The sequence below is a fragment of the Anguilla anguilla genome, chromosome 10 (assembly GCF_013347855.1).
Source record: "Anguilla anguilla isolate fAngAng1 chromosome 10, fAngAng1.pri, whole genome shotgun sequence".
In the NCBI taxonomy this organism is placed as follows: Eukaryota; Metazoa; Chordata; class Actinopteri; order Anguilliformes; family Anguillidae; genus Anguilla; species Anguilla anguilla.
Window position 1 is genome coordinate 29,805,679 of NC_049210.1, and position 26,320 is coordinate 29,831,998.

At 39.0% G+C, this 26,320-nt stretch overlaps 2 protein-coding genes across 14 annotated transcripts in view; one reads left to right on the plus strand and one right to left on the minus strand.

Moving 5' to 3' along the window:
• eif4enif1 (eukaryotic translation initiation factor 4E nuclear import factor 1) overlaps positions 1–15,441 on the minus strand; it is a 79,354-nt gene extending 63,913 nt beyond the window's left edge. For 3 of the 8 annotated variants that reach the window (XM_035379182.1, XM_035379181.1, XM_035379180.1), the window contains exon 1: positions 14,201–14,372. In XM_035379182.1, the coding sequence (XP_035235073.1) occupies positions 14,201–14,258 (58 nt within the window). In that variant the 5' untranslated portion in view covers positions 14,259–14,372. Of the gene's footprint in view, positions 1–9,755; positions 10,394–14,200; positions 14,393–15,408 lie in introns of those variants that run through there. The other 5 variants (XM_035379187.1, XM_035379186.1, XM_035379183.1 and 2 more) reach the window with 4 other exon arrangements.
• Positions 15,442–23,859: 8,418 nt separating this feature from the next.
• Positions 23,860–26,320, plus strand: part of sfi1 (SFI1 centrin binding protein) — a 101,798-nt gene continuing 99,337 nt past the window's right edge. For 4 of the 6 annotated variants that reach the window (XM_035379171.1, XM_035379177.1, XM_035379173.1 and 1 more), the window contains exon 1: positions 23,860–23,946. The gene's annotated coding sequence lies outside the window, so the exon portion shown is untranslated. Of the gene's footprint in view, positions 23,947–24,817; positions 24,839–26,320 lie in introns of those variants that run through there. The other 2 variants (XM_035379174.1, XM_035379172.1) reach the window with 2 other exon arrangements.

Genomic DNA, 26,320 nt, shown 5'->3' on the forward strand with positions numbered 1-26,320 from the left:
ACCCCAAAGAGCACGCAGAAAGCCAAACAATCAGGGGATCTCACGAGAGTGCCTCAGGCACAGCCACGGAGCTAGAGGCTAGCATAGCGGTACAAACTTAATACTTTGCAGAATTGCACTGGATTAAAATCTGGTACTTTGACCCAAATGGTCTCTGTTATTCTTTTTCTTTTAGGTTTTGTTTCCTTGAAGGGCAATATTTTCTTAAACAGGGATATTAATTTGATTGCACTCTTCATTAACTTACAAAATAGTCTTAAAAACCAACATGAAAACGAATCGTGGATCGTGATCATGCCCAAAAAAAATTGTGATATGAGATTTGCCATATCGCCCACCCCTATTTCCATGGCCAGGCAGCCATTCACAAGCCTAAGATTACCATGCGCAATGCCAAGCGTCGGCTGGAGTGGTGTAAGACACACCACCATTGGACTCTGGAACAGTATAAATACGTTCTCTGGAGTGATGAATCGCACTTCACTAACTGGCAGCCGGATGGATGATTCTGGGTTTATCAAATGCCAGAAGAATGCTACCTGCCCAAACGTATAGTGCCAACAGTAAAAATTGTGCAGGAGGAATAATGGCCTGGGGCTGTTTTTCATGGTTTGGGCAGGGCCCCTTATTTCCAGTGAAGGGAAATCTCAATGCTACAGCATACAATGATATTTTAGAGAATTGTACACTTCCAAATTTGAGGCAACAGTTTAGGGAAGGCCCTTTCCTGCTTCAGCATGACAATGCCCCGTGCACAAAGCAAGGTCCATAAAGAAATAGTTCGCTGAGTTTGGTGGGGATGAATTTGACTGGCCTGACCTCTACTCCACCAAAGCAGACTCTGCGTCAGGCCTTACATCCAACATCAGTGCCCAACCTCACTAATCCTCTTGTGGCTGAATGGAAGTGAATCCCTGCAACCATGTTCCAAAATCTACTGGAAAGCCTTCCCAGAAGAGTGGGGACTTGTTATAGCAGAAAGGAGGGTCCAACTCCATATTGTTAATGTGAGCCTCATAGAACATGTTTTGTTCTGAGAAATTACACCTTATATCTCAACTGTGAATTTTGAATCTGTTATATGCTTAACCTCTTAGCACAAAGCCCCTAGTGGTCGGCATGCCGGCGTGCCGAGATTACTAAACTCAGACATTCGGTGCTACTGCAAACAAAGTACGAGTTAAAAACAGAAACGCATTAGTTTCATTAGTCGACAATACACGACAACTATGCCGAATACGGAGTTTCGCAGTGCCACCATTGTCGCTCTGGTCGTTCATTTAACACGCACCCCCTCCCTGCAGTCGCATCTAGAAAACACCCCGCCCTTGACATAATGGACAATATTGTCTATCTTGGCATTCATAAAAAACATTCTTTCACCACTAAAAAAAATCGTATTCCGTCATAGCAACAAGATAATAGCCCTAAGATATGCCTATACAGCAGTGAAAACGCTGCTCACTGAGTAACGGAATAAACAAGAAAAGGTTTTTTAAAATGATACCATGTCATTCTACAGTCAATATCTGGGACTAAATATTGAATAAATATACAACCTTACCGTTGGTTTTACGCATAGAGAGGTCCCTTTTGAGACTGAGTTGTCATATGTTGTCTTGGACAATCCGTTTGGGAAATATACGCGCATGTGTGATGCCTGGGTACCTTCCAAAATAGCCGTGCGTAATACCACACCTGTTGTTTACGGCGTCGTCGCCCTTTTTAGTACCGTCTGCCTTGATTGACAATTCATTTATTCAGTAGGTGAGAGTATAAGCTTTCTAACGATGTATAACATGTCTAATTTTGCTTTTGGAATAGCGTTTTATAGGTCAGCGTAACCGGACATTTTCTTATCGCATTCAATTACGCATTCACTTGGTAGCAGTAAAACAAAGACGCTGCTAACGAGACGTTGTCAACGATTTTTCGAAAATTCTTGGAAAATACTATTATTGTTGAGCACTTCTGAGCATAGCTAAGCCATATATCTGCTGACAGACCTAGCTGACAGTTTTCTGGTGTAAGACAGGAGCAGATAGAACTATATCATTGATTTCCTGTCTCTGTCTCCATCTACTGAAAACAGATAGATTTCATCATTGCTATGTAAATGTTACTGCTCAAAATACTTCGGTTATACATGTTATTTTTGAAATTGAGTGTCTTTAAATAGGTTAGTGGTATTATATAATGTGGATATTTCACACTAATGTAAGCATTAGTTAGTAGTGTAATAGTTTTTGTGAAGCATGCAACAGTGATGACGTGAGAATTGGAGCATTGCCAAAACATGGTGGACGGTTGAAAATTGTTTTCATGTCGTCGTCCCATCCCCATACAAGAAAACATACGAGAGTACAAAGCATAGAAGTACAAACAAGAGTTAATTATTACACATTTAGGTACTGTACCGCATTGACAATATTTTTGCATTATTTTTCAACCTGATAGCAATGTTCCATCTTAAAACTTCATAAGGGGCTCATTTATATGCTTTATATTGGACAAAAAGCATTTTATTTACTTTTGGAGAGATTTTGGATATTTTTCTGGACCCCTAGATATTTTAGACCACTGTATTGACTGAAAGCTTGTAATTCCAACTTGAAAATGATGCAACAGTGATTCTCTTGAGTCAAAACAGTTGATTTGTAGTGAAATACGTGAATATGTTGTGATTCACAGCAATGCATAATTTAGACATTTTGGATAGATTTTGCTTCATACATCTATAGTAGTTCTACATATCCACCCTTAGATTTTATGAACTTGTGGTCAAGAAGTTTTTGATCCAGCACATGATGTTTAACCTGCTGTAGCCTATATATGAAATCTCTCAGTATTTCATTGCAAACTAAAAAAGTTCAAATTTCAAAAGTTCAGATTTTTTGTCTAGACAATTGCATTTGTGGCACTTTATTTCTTCCAAAATAGTGGTATTTGGAATTGCAATAGTTCTTGAAATACATTTAATCTTTGACACTCAATTTGGGCTACAATGTTAATCAATCTTAAAGAATCCAGCATACTGTATTTAATGCCTGCACCATCCTTTTTGGTGTTACTTGTTTATTAAACAACATTTAAGGCTTTTCAGAATTTAATTTCTCAGTCCAATCAACAAGATGGGCAAAACGGGGTCTGTTAATGCAGTAGAATCCAGTTAGGGTAAACGTCCCTATTAAGCCCATGTACCATATAAGCCCACTTGCAACTTCTGAGTCAAATAAAAAAAAAAACTACATCATTTTTTGCTGTGTGATGTTTTTTCGAATGAAGCTGCTTGTTACGTAAATGACACTTTTTATTGCAAGTCAATCACATTTGTCGATATTGAGTTATCGAAGCATGTGTGGCATGTGCCTGCTGATCCCAGAAGAAGTTGCAAAAAAACTTAGGTGATTTTGGTACCCTCAGAAAATAACATTTTTTGTATATTTCTACTCCTGTTTTTGGAAAGTACTCACTTGTTATCAAAATTTAAGTGATTAGTGTTTTGAATGAGACGTGTGTTAGAATATTACCTGAATTAGAAATATTGTGTCTTTTGAAATCAAAATATGAGTTTTAGCACGCTAGCAAACAGACCACATGCTGCATCAATACAGTAGCTACATAGTATGGTTCATTGCAATGACAAAGCATGATAAGCATGTATAAGTTTATCTTTTTGTATGCAGTTTATATTAGTATACTGTTAAATAGACAATAAATGTGTATGTTTCTTTATTTATTTTTTAATTAACATTTTTACCTGGTGGGCTTAAAGGGGACTCTAGCAAAAAAATCACACTGTCTGAGGTGGATGTAAATGAGTATAGCTAATTACTTCTCTACATGATCAATTTATACTTTTTATATTATGTTAGTGCACCATATATAGATTTATTTCATATAGTTGTTTTTTAATGTAATGTTTTTAATGTGAGTAGAATCAAATATTCTGTCTTTTAACCATAAATTCCCTTTAAGCCCACCTGTTCCCATTAAGCCCACTTTACTGTGTTTCAATGGGGATTTTCTCCCTTTTGACCTTTGAACCATTTTCCTCCCTAATTTTGATCTCACCTGATGAATCAGCTCCATAATTCAGATAATTAATACCCATATTTAAATATCAGTGATATTGCATAGGTCAATTAATTCTGGATAGGCCTGTGTTCTCTTAACATTAGCAATAATTTTTTAATCTTTACTTTGCAGATGAGTTTTAGTTTAAGATGACTAAAACACGAAAGAACTACAGTTCATGCCCATGCATGATAGAAGCGCAAGTTCATCCTCTGCAAAGCAGGGCTGTAGGGACCTGGACCATTCTATTTGCGCAATTATGAGGTCATTGAAAATCTACAAAAATAAGATGAAAGCTATGAACGACTAGGTAGCGTAAGACAAAGACAACCACAACGTGGGCTAAAGATTGAAGCAAACAAATAAAATAAAACTTAGACCACTCTATAACCTGTTATGTTACACTACTAAGATGGAGCATGGAGCAAATGATAGCCTTACAAAAACGATACAATCACCTCGAAGAGCATAGGCCTACGTTTAGTCTAGGAGAAAGTAGAAATTGCAGAAATGTTGACATCTTTCTTGTTTATTTTGTTTAAGTCATAGGCTAATGATACATGAACATCAATATGTTATGACTGATGTCTCCTCATAATGAACTGTATGTTTTAATGTTACTCCACAATGAACTGAATGGTTTTAAAATGTGTTTTTACAATGTTTTCAAACTACTATCCTAAATGTGATTAACATTTGAAAAGTTATTGTTTAATTGTAAATCCTGAAATTGACTCATTTACTATCCTTAGAACATTAGTATTGAACTTGAAATTGTTTTTCATTCAGTCAGTCGGTCTTCAGAAATCTTCATAAAAACACCTGCACTTTCAACCAGCTGACTGGACCAGAACTTTTGGCCAATTTCAAATGCCAACAGCACACCATAGGATAGAGATACAGACAAAATGACAACACATCTTGAAAGATGAAGTATTGAAGAGTAATTTCCACTATAGTTTTGATTTTGTTCGTAAATAGTTTTTTGGCTGCATTCCAAAGAAGACATGTTGTAAGTTTAACTTTTTCTGTGTTGACAACACAGCAAAAAGGCTGGTCATGCCTATTTCAAATGCCATTTACAGGCCATAGGATAGGAGTGGAGACAAAATTAAAATAGCTATTGAGAGCCAAGAGATTACAGATTTGAATAGAACAAGTTTTTATTGTTAAGATTTTTTAAATATATATTTATTTATCAACAAATCATGAAGTGGGCTTATTTGAACACCCATGGGCTTAAAGGGTACGTTAGGTACCCATTAAGCCCATGCCAGACTTTTGACATTTTGACAAATTAAACAATAAAAACATTAGAAATTGGTATAAATGAATTATTGACACTTCAAATGAGAGATTAGACTTTCATTATAACTAAAATGTTCTCACTTAAATTGGGGCAGTATACATGAAAAATGTCTGAAAAGCGGATTTGGTGGGCTTAATAGGGACGTTTACCCTAATTGCATAATCGATTGTTGCATAATTTGAGTATTTGCATAGAATCGCCAAATCCTGATAAATTTCCCATTCATTCCATTGCAAAGAGATCACATATTTGCATAAGCCATAAGCGCATATTTCTGATATTTTGAAGTTATTATGTCTAGTTCCAACACAGAATGATCCATAAATATTCATTAAAAGTCGGCAGATACAACAAACAGACAGTTGCTCTGTAAAGAGAAAAAAAACACCAAAATTTATGAAGGTAGCCAGTTGAAAATCGCATTAATAGTGAACACCTGAATGCCACGTGCTCTCGTTGGCTCTCTGTCTCATTCATTTATACAATTATGCAAATGCTATTGTAATTAATTTTTCTTGTCTGGTTGCACACAAACATGAAAGCGGGCAAAACTTAAGTGTTTGAGCAATAATATGCTGAAATATGAGTTAAATATAGCAACTTGTTAGCAACTTACCATTTTAAAGCATATAACAGATTCAAAATTTGCAGTTGAGATATTATAAGGTGTAATTTCTCATAGAACAAAACATGAAACTCTTAGGCTCACGTGAGCATAGACCTTATTTTCTGCAGAGAAAGGAAATCGGGAAACAAGACCAGGTCAAAACCTAGCATATGGCTGGAGCGGCCGACCAATGGTGTAACTTCATAACTCGGCCGACCAATGGTGTAACTTCACAGACATTCGCGTTTGTAGGGCTGGCCCCGCTGTTGCGGTCCAGGCAAAAAAAGTTCAATGCAAATATTTTTCCAATATAATAAATAGTCTACATAAAGAAAAAGATCTTGAGTAAAGCAGATCACGAAATTCTTGCCTACTTAATTCGTAAACTCGTCTATTGTAGACTAACTTCGGGTTAAAGTGCACAATCATGACTAATACAAAGCAAACAGCGATGCTTGTAACTATTAGGTTAACGTCTGCTAAATTAAACTGGGCTAATCAACAGTAATTTAGACCTCTTGCCCTCTTAACTATAATGCCAGATAACTAACTACAACTAGCCAACTAGTTAGACTAACACTTTAGAAAACACAAAATTTGAGTTTGAAATATTTCGCAATAATTAAATGTTACTTTGGGACCTATAGACTAATGTGAACTTTATGTAACCCTGGCTTTACACCCATTACTGATCAGTAGCAGTCAGAGCAGAGTTTGCTAGCAAGCCACGAAAATGAATCAGTTACAACGGGAAAAAAATAAATAAACATTAGCGGGACAAAAAGTCTGTAAATTATCCACTCTACTTTTACCTGGTATCTAAGGATGTGTGATCTCCATAAAGGCTAACGTTAGCGATAACATGTTTGTCGTTACATGCGGTTGGCTGGCTAACTTGCCGTTTATTTCTCACAAAAGAAAAGAAAAGCTGTTTATGGGGGTAGTACCAAACGACTTGTGTTGAGCTTCTTTCATGCGTTTCTCGATTCAATTTAAACTACTAGTTTATTCCTCTTCATTTAGATATCTTCCCGTCAGTCAGTTTAAATGGTAGCTAAAACTAAAACCAGGTTAAAACCTGGAACTGGCCGACGTCACAGACATGCCCGGTGTAACTATCACTCAGTCAGTCACAGACATTTGCGTTTGTAGGGCTGGCCCCGCTGTTGCGGTCCAGCCAAAAATGGATAGGAAATCAGCCGAGGGAACTTTGGAGTTGGTCAACAAATGTACATCATCACTATAATACTCAATTCAGGCACTTACAATATGTAACCCTTCAAGAAAAATTCAATTAAATTGTTCAGATTTTTTTATTGTCACACGTCTCATTTTACATTAGCTCCCTCAATCCATTGTGAGCCAGGAAAACACCCTGTATAGACAGTTTAGGCATCTTGAAAAAACTTTGGCACCCCACCTAAGACATTTCAATGCAGGACAAACCCTGAACTGGAGGCAACTGTCAAAGGAAATTTCAGCATTGCTTCCTATATGAACATTAGTACACAGGTCCTGTAGACTGAAGAGAATTAAATACTTTAGAACTGAAAGGGAAATAAGTACTGGCACAATGTAAAAAATTGTTTGCACACAAAAGTAATACATTCATAAGTATGTACAGCCTCTGGAAACTTCACTATACAAACTGTTTGAGTTATCTGAATGATATTCAGCTGAAGGCAAATTTCCATTTCTGTGGACAATAAAGTTCTGTTCAACTTCATATTTTCATGCTCCAGACCAAACCCTCAAATGCCCCAAAATCAGGCACTGTAAAGCCCAAGTTCATCAGAAACGTCAGTATCTAAAACAGCTTATGGTCCACTGCACACTTGCCAATCAAAATGTATACAAACACTGAAATATTTTTAAAACCCAGAAACTGAACCATCTCTTCCTGATTAAATTCAATTCAACCCTGTCATTGTACATTGCACATGTACAAGTACAACAAAGTGAGCTTGTGATCTCCCAAGTACAGTGCAAATAAGAAAGTAATAAGTAGTAGTGCCAAAAACAACATATTAACAGTAAACAATATTACGTAGTATAACACCCTGAGTAGTGCAAAAGAGCAGGTGGTGCAGTAGGCAGTGAAACACTGGAAAAGCAGGGGCATGCAATAAATAATATAAATGTATAAGAGGTATAAGATTTGACAGTGTTCTAGTATCTACCATTGAATCCTGACCACGCCAGTGCCAACTGTGGCTGATGGCACAAATTTAGCCATAACACTGCCCGGGGAGGGACGATTCTTGCCAGCAGGGCATTCATCCCACACCACACACAGGTAACTCCTGGTTAATCAGAAATGCAGGCAGTCTGCACAAGCTGCTTGAGAAGTTTCCTCATCCAACCTCTACTCATTGTGAGCAAGCCTAATTGGTGGGCTTGAGTGAAAAGTAAACGGCAAGCATTTCAGAGTACATGCTGGTCTGTATACTCTCAAATTGAAGGACTGCAGAAATGAGAACAAACACAACAGGCTTTCAAAATGAAAATGGAACCAAGAGAGAAAATCTTTTGTGCTATTCATAGAGTTGCAACCCATATACATTTTGTTGCCAAACATACAGACATGCTTTCCAGGACAATCAAAAAAATAATTATTTCCAATCTACAAATTTTCCCAGCATCCTACATATGGAGCAATCACAATAATTTAGCAGGCTCCTCTCGTTCAAAACAAATCTTAATTATTGCAATTTCGTGTTTACTCTCATTAAGCATCAAATTACATCACTTAAACAATACAAAAGGGAGAAAGTGGTTCCCTGTTGACACAGGTTGAACGCCAAGAGCATTCACTGGCTTTATGGAAAACTTACAAATTCTCTCGTATAACTGCCTTTATATTTATCTTTGAAGTTAGTCCAGTGAACGTTGTAAAATATAACGTATGAGTATACGTTGTAAAAGTTGAATTGCAATCCCACGGGCAGCAAGAACGTCCTTATTTAGGCTACGCATTAATCGGTTTACGACTTAAGGTTACTGATAGTTAATTTACCGTCCATTAAAACGATGGCTGCTGTTTGGGGACATCACGGTTTAATCGAGACGAATACTATCTATTGAACTACTGAAAATCTACAACTAGTCTACTTAACGTTAACACAAGCTAGGTGGTTGCTACAGCTAGCATCAACCTAGGTGCTAGGTTTGAATGTTAAGAACCAAAAACTAGTCTCGAAATAAAACTAACATTTACCAGCCGCCTTATAAACCAGCAGACTATTCATCCACTGCTTTGTAGCAAAGTCATTTCAATACTCGTTTTATATTGCGTTCAGGTCACACTTCTACGTGATATATGCAATCGCAAGCTTTCTATAGCCATAACCAGTGCAGTGAGATTTCTTTTCAGGCTAGCTATATTCCGACCAATGAGGCCTAGCAAACTCGGCTCTCGGTACTCAACGCCTACTGGACTAGCTAATCCTGCCAAGGTACCGCAAAACTGGAAATACAAATAAATACCCGAAACAGATGTAACGGTCAAATCCTAGTTCACATAGGTCAGTTATATCAGCTAGCTAGGTCAAGGTCTCAAACGAAATGAAAACTTCCAACTTAGCCTTGTTCACGAGCTAACCACCTAGCTACGACCCAGTTATACTAAAGCCGGCCAGTATCATTTTGTTTGCTGTCCAGCAATATTAGTCTTGAATATTCCGTTAACGTTTGCTGCTCACAATAAATATACGTCTGAGTAATAGTTCAAAAGAAAACAATCGATAAAATTATGGAGCTTACCTGTTGTGGACTTGGAATGCACCTACACTCTGTTCGTTCGACACGAGAATGCACTGCTCGCAACGCTAATTGGTTAGTAGCTTTACGCTAGTTTAGAGTGCTAGCGACGTGCCTTCCTTTAATTTTAGATTTCTTCGCTAAAATCGTTAGCTAGCTGGTGAACTATATGGACAATTTGTATAACTAGTTTAGTACAGCTGGCCGACCACACAACTTATGTAGTTGGCGAGCTAACCAGAAAAGTGATAACTACTCTCATGTACTTTTCCACGAACCCGGTATCCAACAAGAAGAAATTGAACGTTTATGAATGAAATAATTCAGAATACCGCAGGTGAAACCATCCCCTCCTCTTTCACTCGCCGCTGCTGTGGAAACGGCACTGCTTGTTTGTAGCTAGAATGTCTAACCAGCTAAACCCACATCGTTATGAATTTATTAACAACATTAGCTAGTCAATTAGCATTCCGATAAAAATGCAAGCAGTAGACTGTCTGGCCTCGGTCGATGTATCAGTGTTTAGGCCGCCGTGAAATTCAACGGACAATTTCGACTGAAAATCTACCTCTGGGTTTTTCGTTAAACTCGCAATCCCGTTTCTGACCCAGTCGCACAGGAGATAACGCACTGCTTCTGTGAGTCAGTGCCTGCTTGGATTATATACAGCCCGCCAGCGCCTTGACCAATAATTCGCAAATTTATTTTACTGAATGGGTGTATTACTGTATTTGAAAATTCCGACGTACAGATCCACAATAATACATAATTTTATCGTTTTTGATATTTTAAATAAAACGATAAAAATCAAAAACAGTTTTCTAGGACCCACAGGCATGCCACGGGCATCTAATTCCTGTGAAGTTTTACGACACAGCGGCGGTATAAAATTAATGACATAACTAAATTAAATAAGCGACATTTCTTACGTTTTGAAAACACATTCCATTTATTTGCGTTTAGATACAAAAAGTAGCCTATTACATAATTACACGAGAGGAAAAACATCACATAATCCCCCCCCCCCCCCCCCCCCCCCCCACCCCCATTTTGCACAGATCTGTTGAGATAATTTGGTGTGGGAAAATTGTCCATAGCCTATGATTCGTAGTAAGACTTAGTTGCAAGGATGGCTCTGAGACATGGGACTTGGAATAGGCTATTTCTTAAAGATACGCTGTAAAGTTTTTCTTCTAGGCCTGGTATTGGAAGTTGTTATTTCATACACGGAGTGCGGTAAAGGTTATGTGTTATATGTGTTATAGTTATATATGTGTAAGTTGTGTAAATCGCTCTGGATAAGAGTGTCTACTAAATGCCTGTAATGTAGTTCTAATTTACATTAGATTGGTCTGCATAATAATGTGTAACTTTATGGGAGTTTAAATCCTTGTTATATTAGCTAATTTGTGGTGTATTTATTGGTTGTCTGTGCCAATATTGTGCTGGAGTGTGGACATACCCAATGACAATCACAAGAACATGATTAATTGGATAGCAATATCTACCATTTTCGACTCAAAAGTTAAACAAGACCAGGTTAAAACCTAGTATGCTGGACCTAACACACGTGATCCGGCCGACCAATGGTATAACTTCATCACTCAGTCACTCACTCAGTCACAGACATTCGCGTTTGTGGGGCTGGCCCCGCTGTTGCGGTCCAGCCAAAAAGTATTCTCATTGGCTGTTTTTTTTTTTAGAATGTGCTAGCTTCTACAAAAATAAATACTGAGTGTAATGATATTGGTGAAAAGGCCCTGTAATCCCGGATTTAAAAAGCAGGCTTCGTCATCTGAGAAATTCTTATAAATGTTTTTTTTTTTTTTTCAAAAAGTCTTCCTCCTGGCAATTAAAAAAAAGTATGTCTCAGAAACGAACATTAATTGCCATATACGAGTGACATTCTGGTAGGACTTTTCCCTATCTAATGTAGTAATACGTTAATTAAATGATCAAATTATTACAGTATCTGTGATACTTCTTCTCAATGGATCCCCACAAAGCCTTCAGATTTGGTATGGCATTTATAGTAGGATTTCCGTTCTTTTTTTCATGTTTATATTAAAAGAATATAAATGAAGACAGAGTACAAATGAATATTCACAACATCAAAAACATTTTTGAACTTAGGTTAATTGCTTTGTTTACAATGTAATGTAGCAGTTCTGAGCAAAATGTGCTGTAAAAATAGCAAACTTGTAAAAAAGTGCTTTTTCATGAGTATTTGAATTTTACAATCAGTGAATGCTAGATTAGCACATCTTTATGCTGTCAATGTGTCATAAATTCTGATATGGAGAACAAAGAGCAAACATACTCACAAAAAAGTATTTTGGATATGGGACAAACCTGCATAATGTACATATTTGATGCATGTTTGTATAGATTTTTTATTGTTTGATTGTTTATCGAGGAGGCTTGATCAAGGATGTTGAAATAAATTCAGGTCTAGAGCTATTGGCACCCTCAATACATATGCACAAAATACTGTATAAATAAATAAATAAATTGATGATTAAATAAAAATGCAATTAAATTATAAAATAAATATATACAAATTTTATGTCTCTCATATATTTCATGACATTTGTATTTCCGAAGGACATTTTTCACATTGGCTTTTTTTAAATTAATTTTCTTGCATAGGGGTCAGCTATAGCCATAGAGCAGGAGACCAGGGATTGCCATTCTCCGTGAAGTTCATAAACTCCAGTGGTTACTTGAGGTATTGCAGTTTAGTAGGCCTCTGGTGACAAAAAGCAAACTTCCACATTGTCAAATCAAAACCCTGGCCAATGAAATTTGGACAGTACTTTTAAACTCTAAAATTTCTTCACACTGAACTAATTACTATCCAGGCTCCAACTGAAGCAGATATAAGATTTATTTCAGTCCATTTGTTCCATATGGTTTTTGCGCCAAAGTGTGCGCAACTGGTTACACAGGCACACCCACATATGAATGAGTATGTAATTGACTCATCGATGTAGAAAATGGTTGAATTGAGAGAGTCGCCTGCATCGAACCGATGTACAGTACAGTATTATACCTTGACCTAGGATTACATGAATCCACAGTAATTATTGTTTTGATTATATTGTTATTTTGATATTATTACTAATAATAATGTTAACTGACATAACTTTCTTGTTCTCAATGTTCATGGTGATGAATCATGATAAATAAATAATAAATAAGTAATACAGCTGGCATATGTGGCTCTTAAATAAAGATCCTATTATGCTGATTGCATTAAGCCAAACTGTTTTCAGCACACTTTATTACATTCTTAAAGACCACCTTCCCAGGTATTCATCTAGTGATGGATTCTGTGCATTTTTACTGTGGTAATTTATAATTATGGGATGGCAAATCCATCCAAAACAGAAATTCAATTTGATAGATGGTGCTTATTAAAAATTCCATAAAATAATTCAACCAAACTGTTTTCAGCAAACTTATTTACATTCTTGAAGACCATCTTCCCAGGTATTCAAGCAACAGTTTTGTTACTGTAGGAGTCTGGAATTATGAGATTATCCTCCAAAATGGCCATTTAATTCTATACATGCTGCTAATAAAAAATCCATAAACTAATATTAATGAGCTGTTTTCAGCAAAGTCCACTAGTTTCTTGAAGACAATATTCCCAGGTATTTTGCCATGGTTTTTTACTGTAGGAATTTGGAATTATGGGATGGCAAAATTCCTCCAAAATGGCGTTTCAATTTTACACATGCCAAATAAAATTTGATAAAATAAATAAATCAAAGTGTTTTTAGCATACTCTACTACTTTCGTGAAGACCACCTTCCCAAGTATGCCATTACTGATAATTTCACCTGGTAGATTATCACAGGATCTGTGATATGAACATTATCATCATTGTCATCATCATCATCACTACAATCATCGTCATAATCATCAACATCATCATCATCATCATCTTGGTGAAACGGAGACATTTGCCTGATAAAAGCACCTGATTTTAGCTGCATATTTAACGTTTGCTATCGGTTTTGTGAATCAACCGTTATAACCTGTTAACGTGGGCTTACATTATACGAGTTGAGGGCTCCCGATTCTTTATTCTGATCGGGACAAAATCGTAAGAAAAACATTAGGTAGTAATGTTGCAACTCGCAAGGTATAAGATACCATTCCAAACTGATCCGACTGGTTTACGGGCTCCTGGTTGATCAGTAGCCTATTTAAAACACGTTTAAACACAATTAGAAACCAGACCTGGGTCACATACATATTTATTTTAATTACTTTTAAATACTTATTTAGAAATTATTTGATTTATTTACTCCAGCATATATTCTCGGTTTGCCCACCACTCTGCGCCAGAACGTTGCCTCAGTTCGCTTGAAGCTTCTAGTCAGCTCTCGTTTAAAGTTATTCGCGTTTCCGTCTCGTACTTCGGTTTTTTCCCCGCTTACCTGCTTTTTCCTTCCCCGTTCGTCGTTGCTCATTTTTATGTTCTGGTGCCCCTGTCATTGTCTCCCCAGTCGTCGTGGTTGTCTGTTCTTGTCTTTCATGTTGTCTGTGTCCTGTCTGCGTCTTCGCCGTTTCCAGCCTGCCCTTCGCCCTGCACTTCGGTCTGGTAGGTAACGTTACCGGTCGTGTAGAAACTGGCACAAAATAATGACTGAAATTAATAAGCTATTTTAAAGTTTTCCAGTTCCAAACATGTATTTTTATGAATATTATTATTATTGTTGTTATTAATTTGTTATTATTATTTCTTAGTATCTATTCTCAGTAAATGAATTATATTTTCCTATTTTATTCCTACTACATGATCTCAAAGAGTAAGACATTATCTAGCGAGCTTCCCTGTCCATAAGAATTCAGTGGTGAAAAATACTACAATGCGCTCTGACGGGTGACTAGATGACACACACTCACTTGCAATAACGCATTAGCTGTTGACATAGCCTCATTATTTCTTATTATTTATTCTCAGTAAGTTAAATGAATAATATTTTCTTATTTCATTCCGACTACATGATCTCAAAGAGTAAGACTTTATCTAGCGGAGCTAATGAGCGAATAAAGTGTAATGAAACTAAATTGACTGGATGAAATACGTAACGTGAGGCTTGTCCATAAGAATTAGGTGGTGAAAAAAACTACAATGCGCTTTCGTGCAGGTTACCCGCGCTAACTGTTGGTTGATTCACTTCTCCAACAGCAATCCTTCTCTCATGTTATCAGGACAAAGCTAGATTAACATGACTTAAAATGAAGCGTTTTATCGGCGTTTTTACTGTCTGGTTAGCTTGCTACGATGACGCGTGACTAGATGACACACTCGCTTGCAATAACGCGTTGGCTATTGACACAGCATCATATAGTAGCTAATATCATTATCTCAGATTTAAAAAAACAAATGTGTGATGCATTCAATCACCATTTTATTTTGGCTGGTTATTTATTTGATAATACAGCGATGTCCTCTGGAAATGTAGGCCTAGATCCTACGCTGCTTATGTGCTCACTGCCACTTCATAAAGGCTTGCTAGCCATCTCGCTTGCTAAAGTGAACCAAATATGTTAGTTAGCTCGCTCGCTCGATAATGAGGATTGATAAACATAGTGGTCGTATAAACGCATTTAATTAAAAACTTTCACTAAATATACATACCTTTATTGCGGCAATCGAATTTGTGCAGACAAGTCTGGCAGTGGAGAATATTGGATGAGGCACGAGTGACAAACGTCTTATTACAGAAGTAGCGCGTCAGCTGCTGCAGTTCACACTTATTAGTGCTCCCTCTACTGGATAATACTAGTAAATAGCAATGACAACGTTTGAACAGGCAAGTACAGATAAATAATCAATGTTTTTTTGTTTATTATACTTATTTAAAAATCGGGACTCATCGGCTGCATAACTGCCGATCCCGATGTCGTCAAAAAAGTAAAATAATGGCCGATATATTGGTTGGGCTCCAATAGAGACTGGTGCAAGATAATGACTTCTTCATGGCATTGTGACAGGATTGGGGGATGGAGACCTCAAGTTGCCCCACAGCGTGCAATAAAATAGGAGATGGAATGCAGATTGGGAGTACAACAGATTTTTATTATAGTCCGTATACGAAGAGTTTGGCCTCAGCCTAACCAACGTGAGAATGGGGGAAAAAATCCCAGACAAAAAAAAAACAAAATCTACGAAAATCCGGTAGAAGCCTGTGGAACTTCCCGAATCGAAAACATCACATATGGTAACAACTGGTCCTAGTTTTTCCCATCTTGGCCAATCAGCTTTCTCAACATTTGTTTCAAAATTTTGTTAAACCTTTCTACTAAACCATCAGTTTGAGGATGGTAAACGGAGGTCCTAAGTTGAGTGATTTTTAATAATTTACATAAATCCCTCATGATTCTTGACATGAACGGGGTACCTTGATCTGTGAGGATTTCCTTGGGGATCCCCACATGGCTAAAGAGCATGACGAGCTCCCGCGCAATACTTTTGGAGGCCATGGTACGTAGGGGAATAGCCTCAGGATAGCGTGTTGCATAATCCATTATAACAAGGATATACTGGTGTTCCCTGGCAGTCTTCAATAGAGGCCCCACCAGGTCCATGCCTATCCGCTCGAAAGGCGTTTCAATGATAGGCAGAGGGACCAGCGGGTTCCTGTAGTGCACTTTTGGCGTCACCTTTTGGCACTCCGGGCAGGATCTGCAATAATACTTGACAGCCCTCTTTACTCAGAAGAATTGGTTCAAGATCCTCTCTCGCGTCTTCTCCATTCCCAGGTGGGCCCCTAGTACATGTGAGTGGGCAAGCTGCAAGACTGTGTTAACATGTTGAGCAGGTACCAGTAACAGCTCCTTGATCGCCTCATTTTTCTTGACTACCTGATACAAGAACCCCTTCCGTATAGCAAAATGAGGATAAATTACCTCACTCACCCCCTCCACCAGTCGTCCATCCACCACTCTCACTTGGGATTGAGTGTGTAACAAGTTAGGATCAGTTAGTTGTGCTGTCCCAAATTGTCCTATTAAGGTAGTACCCCCTGTGATCACATCAGTGCCCCCTTGTTCCTCTGCTGAGTCCAGGAGTGAAAAGGGGAAGGGGTCTTACCTTGACTCCTTGGCTTCTGGTTTATGGTTGCGCTTCCGGCACAGGCCCAGAGCCTCGGGAACAGGGGGCAGTCCCTTCCCAATAAAACCGGCACAACCCCTACCACCATCTCACAGCTCCCCTTGTAGTGGTGATGTGTACTCTATAGGTGACATACTCCTTGGTGTCACCATCCACACAGGAAACAGACATAAGAGGCCCCGAAGAGCTTCGCTGCTTTTCACACAACTTTGGTTGAATCAGGGTTATCATACTCCCAGGGTCGAGGAGGGCTTCTGTGTCCTTATCATCTACTTTGACAGGAAGCAGAGGAGCAGTATGTTCTTCGTGGGCCCGGCATGAGGTCAGCAGGTGGCACTCCTTCCCTTTGGGGCTGTCAGAGGATAGAGCGGTGGGCATTGGTTCCTCCCTACCTGGACAACTCCAAGCTAAATGGCCAGTTTCACCACATTCAAAGCAGCGGCGGTGGTCTAGGTCCAAGAAAGGACATTGTCTTCTCATCCCCCTCGGGTTCTCGGGTCCTTTCTCTGGTAGGCCTCCAATCCCGCTTTCCCTTCTCTGTATGGCCCGCTGACTCCTTTTCCTTTTTCTCTGGTTTTAATAGGCAACTGGTGGCCTGGTGGGTTTCCACTACTTGAACCAACTGGTCAATGCTTGTAGAATTTGCCAGGCTTGCCGTTTTCTTCATGTTTGTGGGTAAGGCCCTCAGGAATCGGTCCATAACTAAGTGCTCCAACACTGAGGTACCCTCTGTATCTGCATACAACCAGGACTTTGTGATGTGGATCAGCTCATACATTTGGGCTCTTGGTGACAGGGTGTGGTCGATTGTCCAATCATGGAACTTTTGGGCTCTTGACTGTAAACTTATTCCAAAGCGACTAAGTATCTCCTTTTTCACTAGCTCATAATTAACTGCTTGTTCCGGTGTCAAATCCCGATATACGCTTTGGGCGGTGCCCACCAGGAAGGGGGCTAGAAAACCCACCCATGCTTCTTTTGGCCATCTTTCCCTTGTGGCTGTCTGTTCAAACACCTGCAGATAGACTTCAATGTCATCCTGCTCAGTAAGTTTGGGCAGGAACTTACTGGGGTGTGGTTCCAAAGTGGTTGGTTTAGTAGCTACAGTGGTTTGGTGTGCTTTCAGCTGCTGTAGCTCAGCATGGAGGAGAGCAGTCTGTTTGCGGTGTTCCTCCAGCAACTCACGGTTCATGGCCTGGTGAGTCAGATTCGCTTGCACCCGCTGTTGTAGTAGTGCCTCCATTGTTCTATTGCACTGATTCCCTCCAAGTGCCTAGAGGGCTGCTGCCCGCATTCTCCACCAACTGTGACAGGATCGGGGGATGGAGACCTCAAGTTGCCCCACAGCATGCAATAAAACAGGAGATGGAATGCAGATTGGGAGTACAACAGATTTTTATTATAGTCCTTATACAAAGAGTTGGGCCTCAGCCCAACCAACGTAAGAATGGGGGGAAAAAAACCCAGACAAAAGAAAACAAAATCTAGCTCCGGTTGGAGCACTGGCCAGCTAAGCCGGTTCCCAGTCTTTCAAACAACCAAATCAAAGTCCACAATCCAAGTCAGAAAAACAGGCCAAGTTTGTTATCCAATCGGGTTCTCTTCCAAGCGAAGTTCCATGCACAATTCAGTTAGTCCGCCAAAAAAAGGTCTTGCACAGCAGCTACGCTTTTCCCTTACTGGTCCTTTCCTCTCACTACTGTGTTTGGAAGGCTTAAATAGGGCTGTGATTGCCTCGGTGTCTTCAGGTGAGTGTACTCAGGCTGGCTGGAAAAGGTGGCATGGCTCCAGGCATAGAATGGAGCCAGTATGAAGGCACATAGCGCCCATCCAGCACTACTCCTCTGGTTCTGCTACAGCATGTATATCCATTTCCTTAAAAAGTGACAATGTCATATACACCGCTCTGCCATTTCTACTGTTCAATACTTTTTAACTAGGTGTGGCTATACACTGCAATGCCACATTTCTACATTTTCATGTTAGCTAGCCTTATATATATCCCTACCGACATACAAACAATTGGTAGGTTTGTCATGACAACGCTTCCTTTTAAAAATATGAACTACACTTTCATTTCTCATTCATGGTAAAGGAAAAATGCTTGAATCCATGAGTTTCTTTCAGTTAGAATGTGTGTTTACATGCATGTATATGTATGCATGTCTCTCAGCCTACATTTATATTAATTACAATTATCACTAACTCATAACAGACTGAGTACAAAAAAGAAATAATATCTGATGAAAAACACGTTTTCAACATACAAAAATGCCAAGTTACTCACACATACAAAGAACTATCCGCAAGTCATTCATTCAAATCTAGGCCTGCCATTAAAAGTATTGATATACAAATTATGCCAAGTTACATACAACAATAGCCTATTTCCTTAGCTCAGACAAATGAAACAAGCTGTATTCCAAATCAATGCTACCCAATGTTTCCTAAATTCTTTCAGTACTTTTAATGGCAGGCCTAGATTTGAATAAATGACTTATATACAGTGCTTTGTATGTGTGAGTACCTTGGCATTTTTGTACATTTAAAATGTGCTTTTCATCAGATAGTATGCATCTGGGCACTTTTCACATTCTTAAACTGAACATGCATTGCAGTGGGAACACACTATATACTTATTTTACTTGCCAGTTAGTATGCCAAGTATAAGTAATATGAAGTTTAGTATGTGTCACGTAACGAGCAGGGAGGACCCAAACGCAGAGTAAGGAAAGACAAACTCAAAAAGGGAAAATTAACAATTAACAAAGACTTTAACAAAAAGGCAAACACAAGCAGGGAACAGAAAAGGCCATGATGGGCAAAAACACAAACTTCAAAATATCTAAGAAAAACCAGAAAACAAGAGGAACTCAAAACACGGGCAGGGCAGAACACAGGCAGGCAGAGTACACGGGTAGGTACGTCCGGTCAGAAACAAACACAAGTCGGAAACAAACACAAGGAACCAGCACCCGAGTCAAGGGGACAAAGAACTTAAATAGACAGGGGTAACAAGACACAGGTGAACTCAAAGAACAATCAAACCAGAAAAGGAGGGGATAACAAGACACAGGTGGGAACAACGAGACACAATCAGAAACATTACTAAAATAATTGAAAGCAATAATACAATTAACAGGGGAACGAGCAGGACATAAAACAGAAGTGCCACCATCTGGCGGCCCAACAAGGAAAAATAGAAACAAAAAGACAGAACCATGACAGTATGGGGTTTCAAACACAGCCAGAGTGTTAGAGTTTGTAATCCTAAAACATGGAGTTCGTATTTTGAGCCAAGGGTTCCCTCAGCAGATTTTCAATGCTTTTTTCCCATTGGGATTTCATTTTCTTCTGAAAATAAGGACTGTGACTGTTTCACTTAGACAGCTTCTTTGTGTATTTTACTACAGGATACATTACACACATTAATACCTGAACTGTGAATTTTGAAGCCATTATGCGCTTTAAAGAAGTAAGTTGCTAACAAGTTGCTACATTGAAAAGGGTTTTTTAAAGTTTAGTAAGTATGGAGTCAGAATAATGGCAAAAGTTGCACGCATAACTACAAGGCTTACAAGGAAAGAATACAACTTTGCACGTGCAAATTCTTAGCTTGAGCCAAAAAAAAAAAAAAGAACCATGAGCGTACAACAAAAAGTCAGGAGGAGAAAAAATAACTGCGCAAAAGGTCACAGGATAAAAACAACAGCTCACGCGCAACAAGGACTTTGGGCATGCAAGTGGGCTTTTTAGTGTTAGTTTTTTGACAGTTCGGGCGGGCTCAGAGGATTTTGTGTCTATGAATGTAGGACGGAGTGTGGCACAGTGGGTAAGGAACTGCGCTTGTAACCGAAAGGTCGCAGGTTCGATTCCCGGGTAGGACACTGCCGTTGTACCCTTGAGCAAGGTACTTAACCTGCATTGCTTCAGTATATATCCAGCTGTATAAATGGATACAATGTAAAGTGCTATGTAAAAAGTTGTGTAAGTTGCTCTGGATAAGAGCGTCTGCTAAGTGCCTGTAATGTAATGTAATGTAATGAATCCTTTACCTACTGCCCTTGTCCAGAAATATGTTGTGATTGGTTGACTGTACAACAATTTGATGCGAATTAGCCTCTTGCACAGTCAAGTGTGACACATATCTCGCTGCCTATGAAATTAATATTCCTGCTTCATTTGCCTCCTTGTACAACCATAATTCCAAAAATGTTGGGACAGTATGGAAAATGCTAATAAAACAAAAAGGAGTGATAATGTAAATTCTATTCACCCTGTACTATATTGAAAAGACTACAACAGAACATTATTTGATGTTTTACCCTGTTTTTTTGAAAATATACACTCATTTCAAATCTGATGACTGCAACACGCTCCAAAAAAGTTGGGACAGTCTAGTGTTTACTACTGTGTAACATCACCATCTCTTTTAATAACACTTTGGGCACTGAAGACACCAGTTGGTTAAGATTAGCAAGTGGAATTTTCCCCCATTCTTCCATTATGCAGGTCTTCAGCTGCGCAATTGTACGGGGCCTTTGTTGCTGAATTTTGCGCTTCATAATGCGGCACACATTCTCAATTGGAGACAGGTCAAGACTGCAGGCAGGCCAATCTAGCACCTGCAATCTCTGTTTATGCAGCCACAGAATGTGGTTTGACGTTGTCCTGCTGAAAAATGCAGGGACGTCCCGGGAGAAGACGGCATCTGGATGGCAGCATATGTTGCTCCAAAATTTGTACATATCTTTCTGCATTAATGGTGCCCTCACAGATGTGCAAGTTACCCATGCCATGGGCAATGACACACCCCCATACCATGCAGGGGCAGCCCTAGGATTTTGGTGGCCCTAAACAATTCTGTGGGATGCGTTCGACCGGGGGGGGGTTGCTGTTGGATTCTGTTGAGCGGGGGGGGGTGGGGTGGGGTAGGGGGGTTCTGTTGGTAAAATCCTTCTTACATTACATTGAAATGTTCTTTTGCCATTACATTTTAAATTTAGACCGCTAGTTCCGCGATAGGGGATGAATAATGTAATTACGAAATTAACGTTATTTGCCTTAGATAACCATTGAATCGTGTGGCCCCCCCTTGTGGTCGTGTGCCCCCCCCCCTAGCGGTTGTGGCTCTAAACAACCGCATAGAGTGTTTATGCCACAGGCTGGCCCTGATATCATGACAGAGTCTGGCTTTTGGACCTGATGCTGATAAAACATTGGTCCTAGCATACCAGGCAGTCAAGGGATCAGCCCCAGCATACCTCCACAAGATCTTCAAACCCTACATGCCAGCCAGACCCCTCCGTTCCACTACCTCAGGATGCCTGGCACCTCCCCCTCTTCGCACCTGCGCTTCCCGATCACGTCTCCTGCCTGTTCTGGCCCCACAATGGTGGAATGACCTCCCCATGGAGGTCAGAACAGCTGAGACACTGACCCACTTCAAGCGACAACTGAAGACTCACCTCCTTATGCTGCACCTCTCCCCATCCCTCCCTACCTCCTTGTAATCTCTAAATTGACTGTAAGCTTAGGGTTGTAACTAGGTAGCTGTTTCGTAGGTGACTTAGTTAATGCACTCGTCTTAACTACTGCTTGTGTTTTTGCATAGACTGCGTTGTTGCTGTTCTTGTTTGTGTTAGTGTTAATCGTTTAACCTACAGGGTCCAAGTTGAACTATGTGGTTGTTCCCTGCGCTTGGAATGGTACTTCTCTCTAGGGTTTTCAACACACTTGTTCCTGGTTATGGTTATACACTTTGTTGTACGTCGCTCAGGATAAGGATATGCCTGTAATGTAATGTAATGTAACAGCTTGGATGGTCCTTTTCCTCCCTGGCCCAGAGGACACGATGGCTGTTTTGTCCAAAAACTATTTGAAATGTTGACTCGTCGGACCACAAAACATGCTTCCACTGTGCTGCTGTCCATCTCAGACAAGACCAAGCCCTGAGAAGTTGGCAGCGCTTCTGGACTGTGTTGATGCATGGCTTCTGCTTTGCATAATAAAGCCTTAACTTGCATCTGTTGATGTAGTGGTGAATGCTGTTGACTTTACCGAAGTATTCCCAAGCCCATGTCAGGATATCCATTACAGACGCATGATGACTTTTAAGACAGTGACGTCTGAGGAATCAGAGATCACACGTATTCAGAAGTTGTTTTCGGCCTTGCCGTTTACACACTGAGATTTGACCGGATTCCTTGAATCTTTTAATTATATTGTGCATGTGATTTCACAGAAATGACTGCATAATGTTAAAGGTATGGGTCTGTAGAGTTAATGTATACCCCCTTTCATTTGGTAAGAATTTTTAGTTTTGGCAGTAATCTGGTAAACAATGAGCCATTACTGAACTGACAGTGTATAGCAATGCATGGCTGGGCTACACTGAAACACCAGCAACAATTGCTGGGAACGTGATTTCAAATAAATTATTGCATAATCTTGAAGATATGGGTCTGTAGAGTAAATGTATACCACCTTTCATTTAGTAACAATTTTTAGTTTTGGCAGTAATCTGGTACACAATGAGCCAGTACTTAACTGACAGTGTAGAAAAATGCATAGCCGGGCTACACTAAAACACCAGCAACAATTGCTGGGAACATGATTTCACATAAATGACTACATAATGTTATTGGTATGGGTCTGTAGAGTAAATGTATGCCCCCTTTCATTTGGTAACAATTTTTAGTTTTGGCAGTAATCTGGTAAACAATGAGCCAGCACTGAACTGAGAGTGTATAGAAATGCATGGCTGGGCTACACTTAAACACCAGCAACAATTGCTGGGAACGTGATTTTCCAGAAAGGACTGTGCAATGTACAAGGTATGGGTTTAAATAAGAGTATATAATGTGTAATTATATCCAACTGTATTAGTTGCAAGAAGAAAAACGACAAAATCACACTGAAGAGTTTTACCGAGCATTTACCGAGCTTTTAGTTTGAAATCCTCTAACCGGAAGTGTCCAATTGTTGCCAGCAACAATTGCCAGCTTCACGGAGCAAACGTACAACTACGCACCGGATGCTGGCACGGTGCGTTATTTTTAGGTAAGTTGTCCTTTGTGATGTAGAATAGTAATTACTTTAACGTTAACCAGTTTACCAAGCCGTGTAACGTTAGTTAGTTTCAGTCACAAGGTACCTAGGTAATAGCTAACTGTCAACATAGCTAGCTGTGATATGTGATGGATGGGAATACGCGGGTAAATGACAAGCCGAGGTGGCTGAGTGGGCTGCTTTGTCGTTACACCTGTTTGCGATTCTTGACGAAGTGGTGGGAAACAGTTGAACAGTCGAGTTGAAATCTATAATTTATTTCTTGCCGGAAAACAAATTGTACGTGTGGTATTATTGTAATTCTTATATATATATATATATATATATATATATATATCTCGTCGCAATAGGCTGTTGGTAAAAGCAGGAACACCTGTGCATAATAGGAGCTGCTCTTGAAAGCGCCTCTTCAACTATCATTTTAGTTGAATGTATTCTGTAATTTCGGCAGTTGCAATAAAAACAGTCTATATTACAAATATATATATATATATGTATATATATATATATATAAACAAATAAACGTTTGACTTGAATTCAATGGGCAAATTTAGAGAGTTACAGTTCGAATATAATTATATCAACGAGGCGCTGCCTCCATACAAAGTCGTAGAAGTGTGTCAAAATAGGTTTTCCCCGATAATGCTTTCACGTTCCGAACACGATGTGTGATCAGAGTTATAGCTATGTTTAGTTTTCCACCGTCTATCATCCGATTTGAGACCACTGAATTTTCTTGTTTAATATACCGCTTTTTATTGTCCAATCGAGCCATCATTTTGCATTCTAGAACGGCAGGCCTCAACATTTAACTGTTGTCTTTTTTCTGAATACCTGCAGTCTATCTGATGAAAAATTCGTTTTCAACGTACAAAAATGCAAGGTACTTAAACATACAACGCACTATCTATCAGTCATTACTTAAAATCTAGGTCTGCCATTAAAAGTATTGATACCAAAATTGTGCCAAGTTACATGAAACAATATTGACTATTTTAGCTCATACATATAAAATAAGCTGTATTCCAAAGCAATGCTACCCAATGTTTCCTAAGTCTTTTGAAGTAACTTGGCCCTGTGTTTTTGAAATCTTACCATCTGAAAACAATGCTGTCATTCAAAGTTGTGTTGCATCAATGTGTCTAAAAACAAAAATGGCCTCATGCAAGGCATTTAAATGAATTTATGAAACTGCTGGTCAATACCTAATGTATGAATATTCCCACGGAAAGGATATGCTTATACTTTGTTGTCAAGTTCATTTTACAAAATGTACAAGTCCTTGTATATTTGCAACTTCAAATAGCTAAATACTTATTGTAAAATAATACTGTACATACATACATGCACATGCACATATGCAATCCTTCATTATCCCCATGGCAACATTTCCCTAGCAGCATGTAACATTCACATTTAAAACAGACATTTATACCAAGAAACATACAATCATTCACACTACAGAAGGGGGTGGGGGGTGTAAATACATAAATACAGATACAAATTACACATATTGAGGCCTATTAAATAGATAAATATCGAATCTTACAAACCTATCCACGCATATGTTTGCCCCGGCGATGCACTGTATGCTTGTACACACAGAGCCAAGTTACTTGAAATAATTGTAAAGTAACTAGGGACTTGGGAGGAAAAAATATTGAACCCAACAGAAGATTCCTGTATGACTGTTGGAGAAGGAACAGTCATAATATTCAAACAATGGTGTGTAAACTTTTACAAGCGGATCGCTATGACACACCAAATCCCAGTATTGTTCTTGATAATCCTGATGCTGTGGAAACAAAGTGAAAGCCGAATTCCATTGTAGCCTACTTCTGATTGTCACAGAATTTCAATGGAGTTGACTGATGGCACTTCTAAGAAAGGCTTTCATTATGAAATTATAGACAGATGAAGCACTTTAAATTCTGACCCAGCCTAATCTTAAAATTACTTTCTTGCCACCCTCGTCTCCAAAGAATAAAGAAGTGTATGTTTTTTCAAATTCTGGGGATTAATATAAAAATGAGGAATGGTGTGCTGATCAGATTCAATGGAAACACAATGGAACAAGACATCTTTCAAAATTCAAACCAAAAATTACAAAAATATATCATACATGTGAGAGTGAAAAGGGTAAAATTTCACGGTATGCTTACAAATGATACAATCCTGAAGAGACTGAGGGACTGGTCTTAATTCACTACTTGGGTGATGAATCTGTATATATCCCCAAGGCTCAGGGCAATAAAAAAACATACAGAGAGAGAGTATGTTCGGACTTCAGTACTTGGTGCCATAGCTAAAAACCCTTCTGATCCACCAATGAAGACATATCAGTCTTTATCCACAGCAAAAGTAG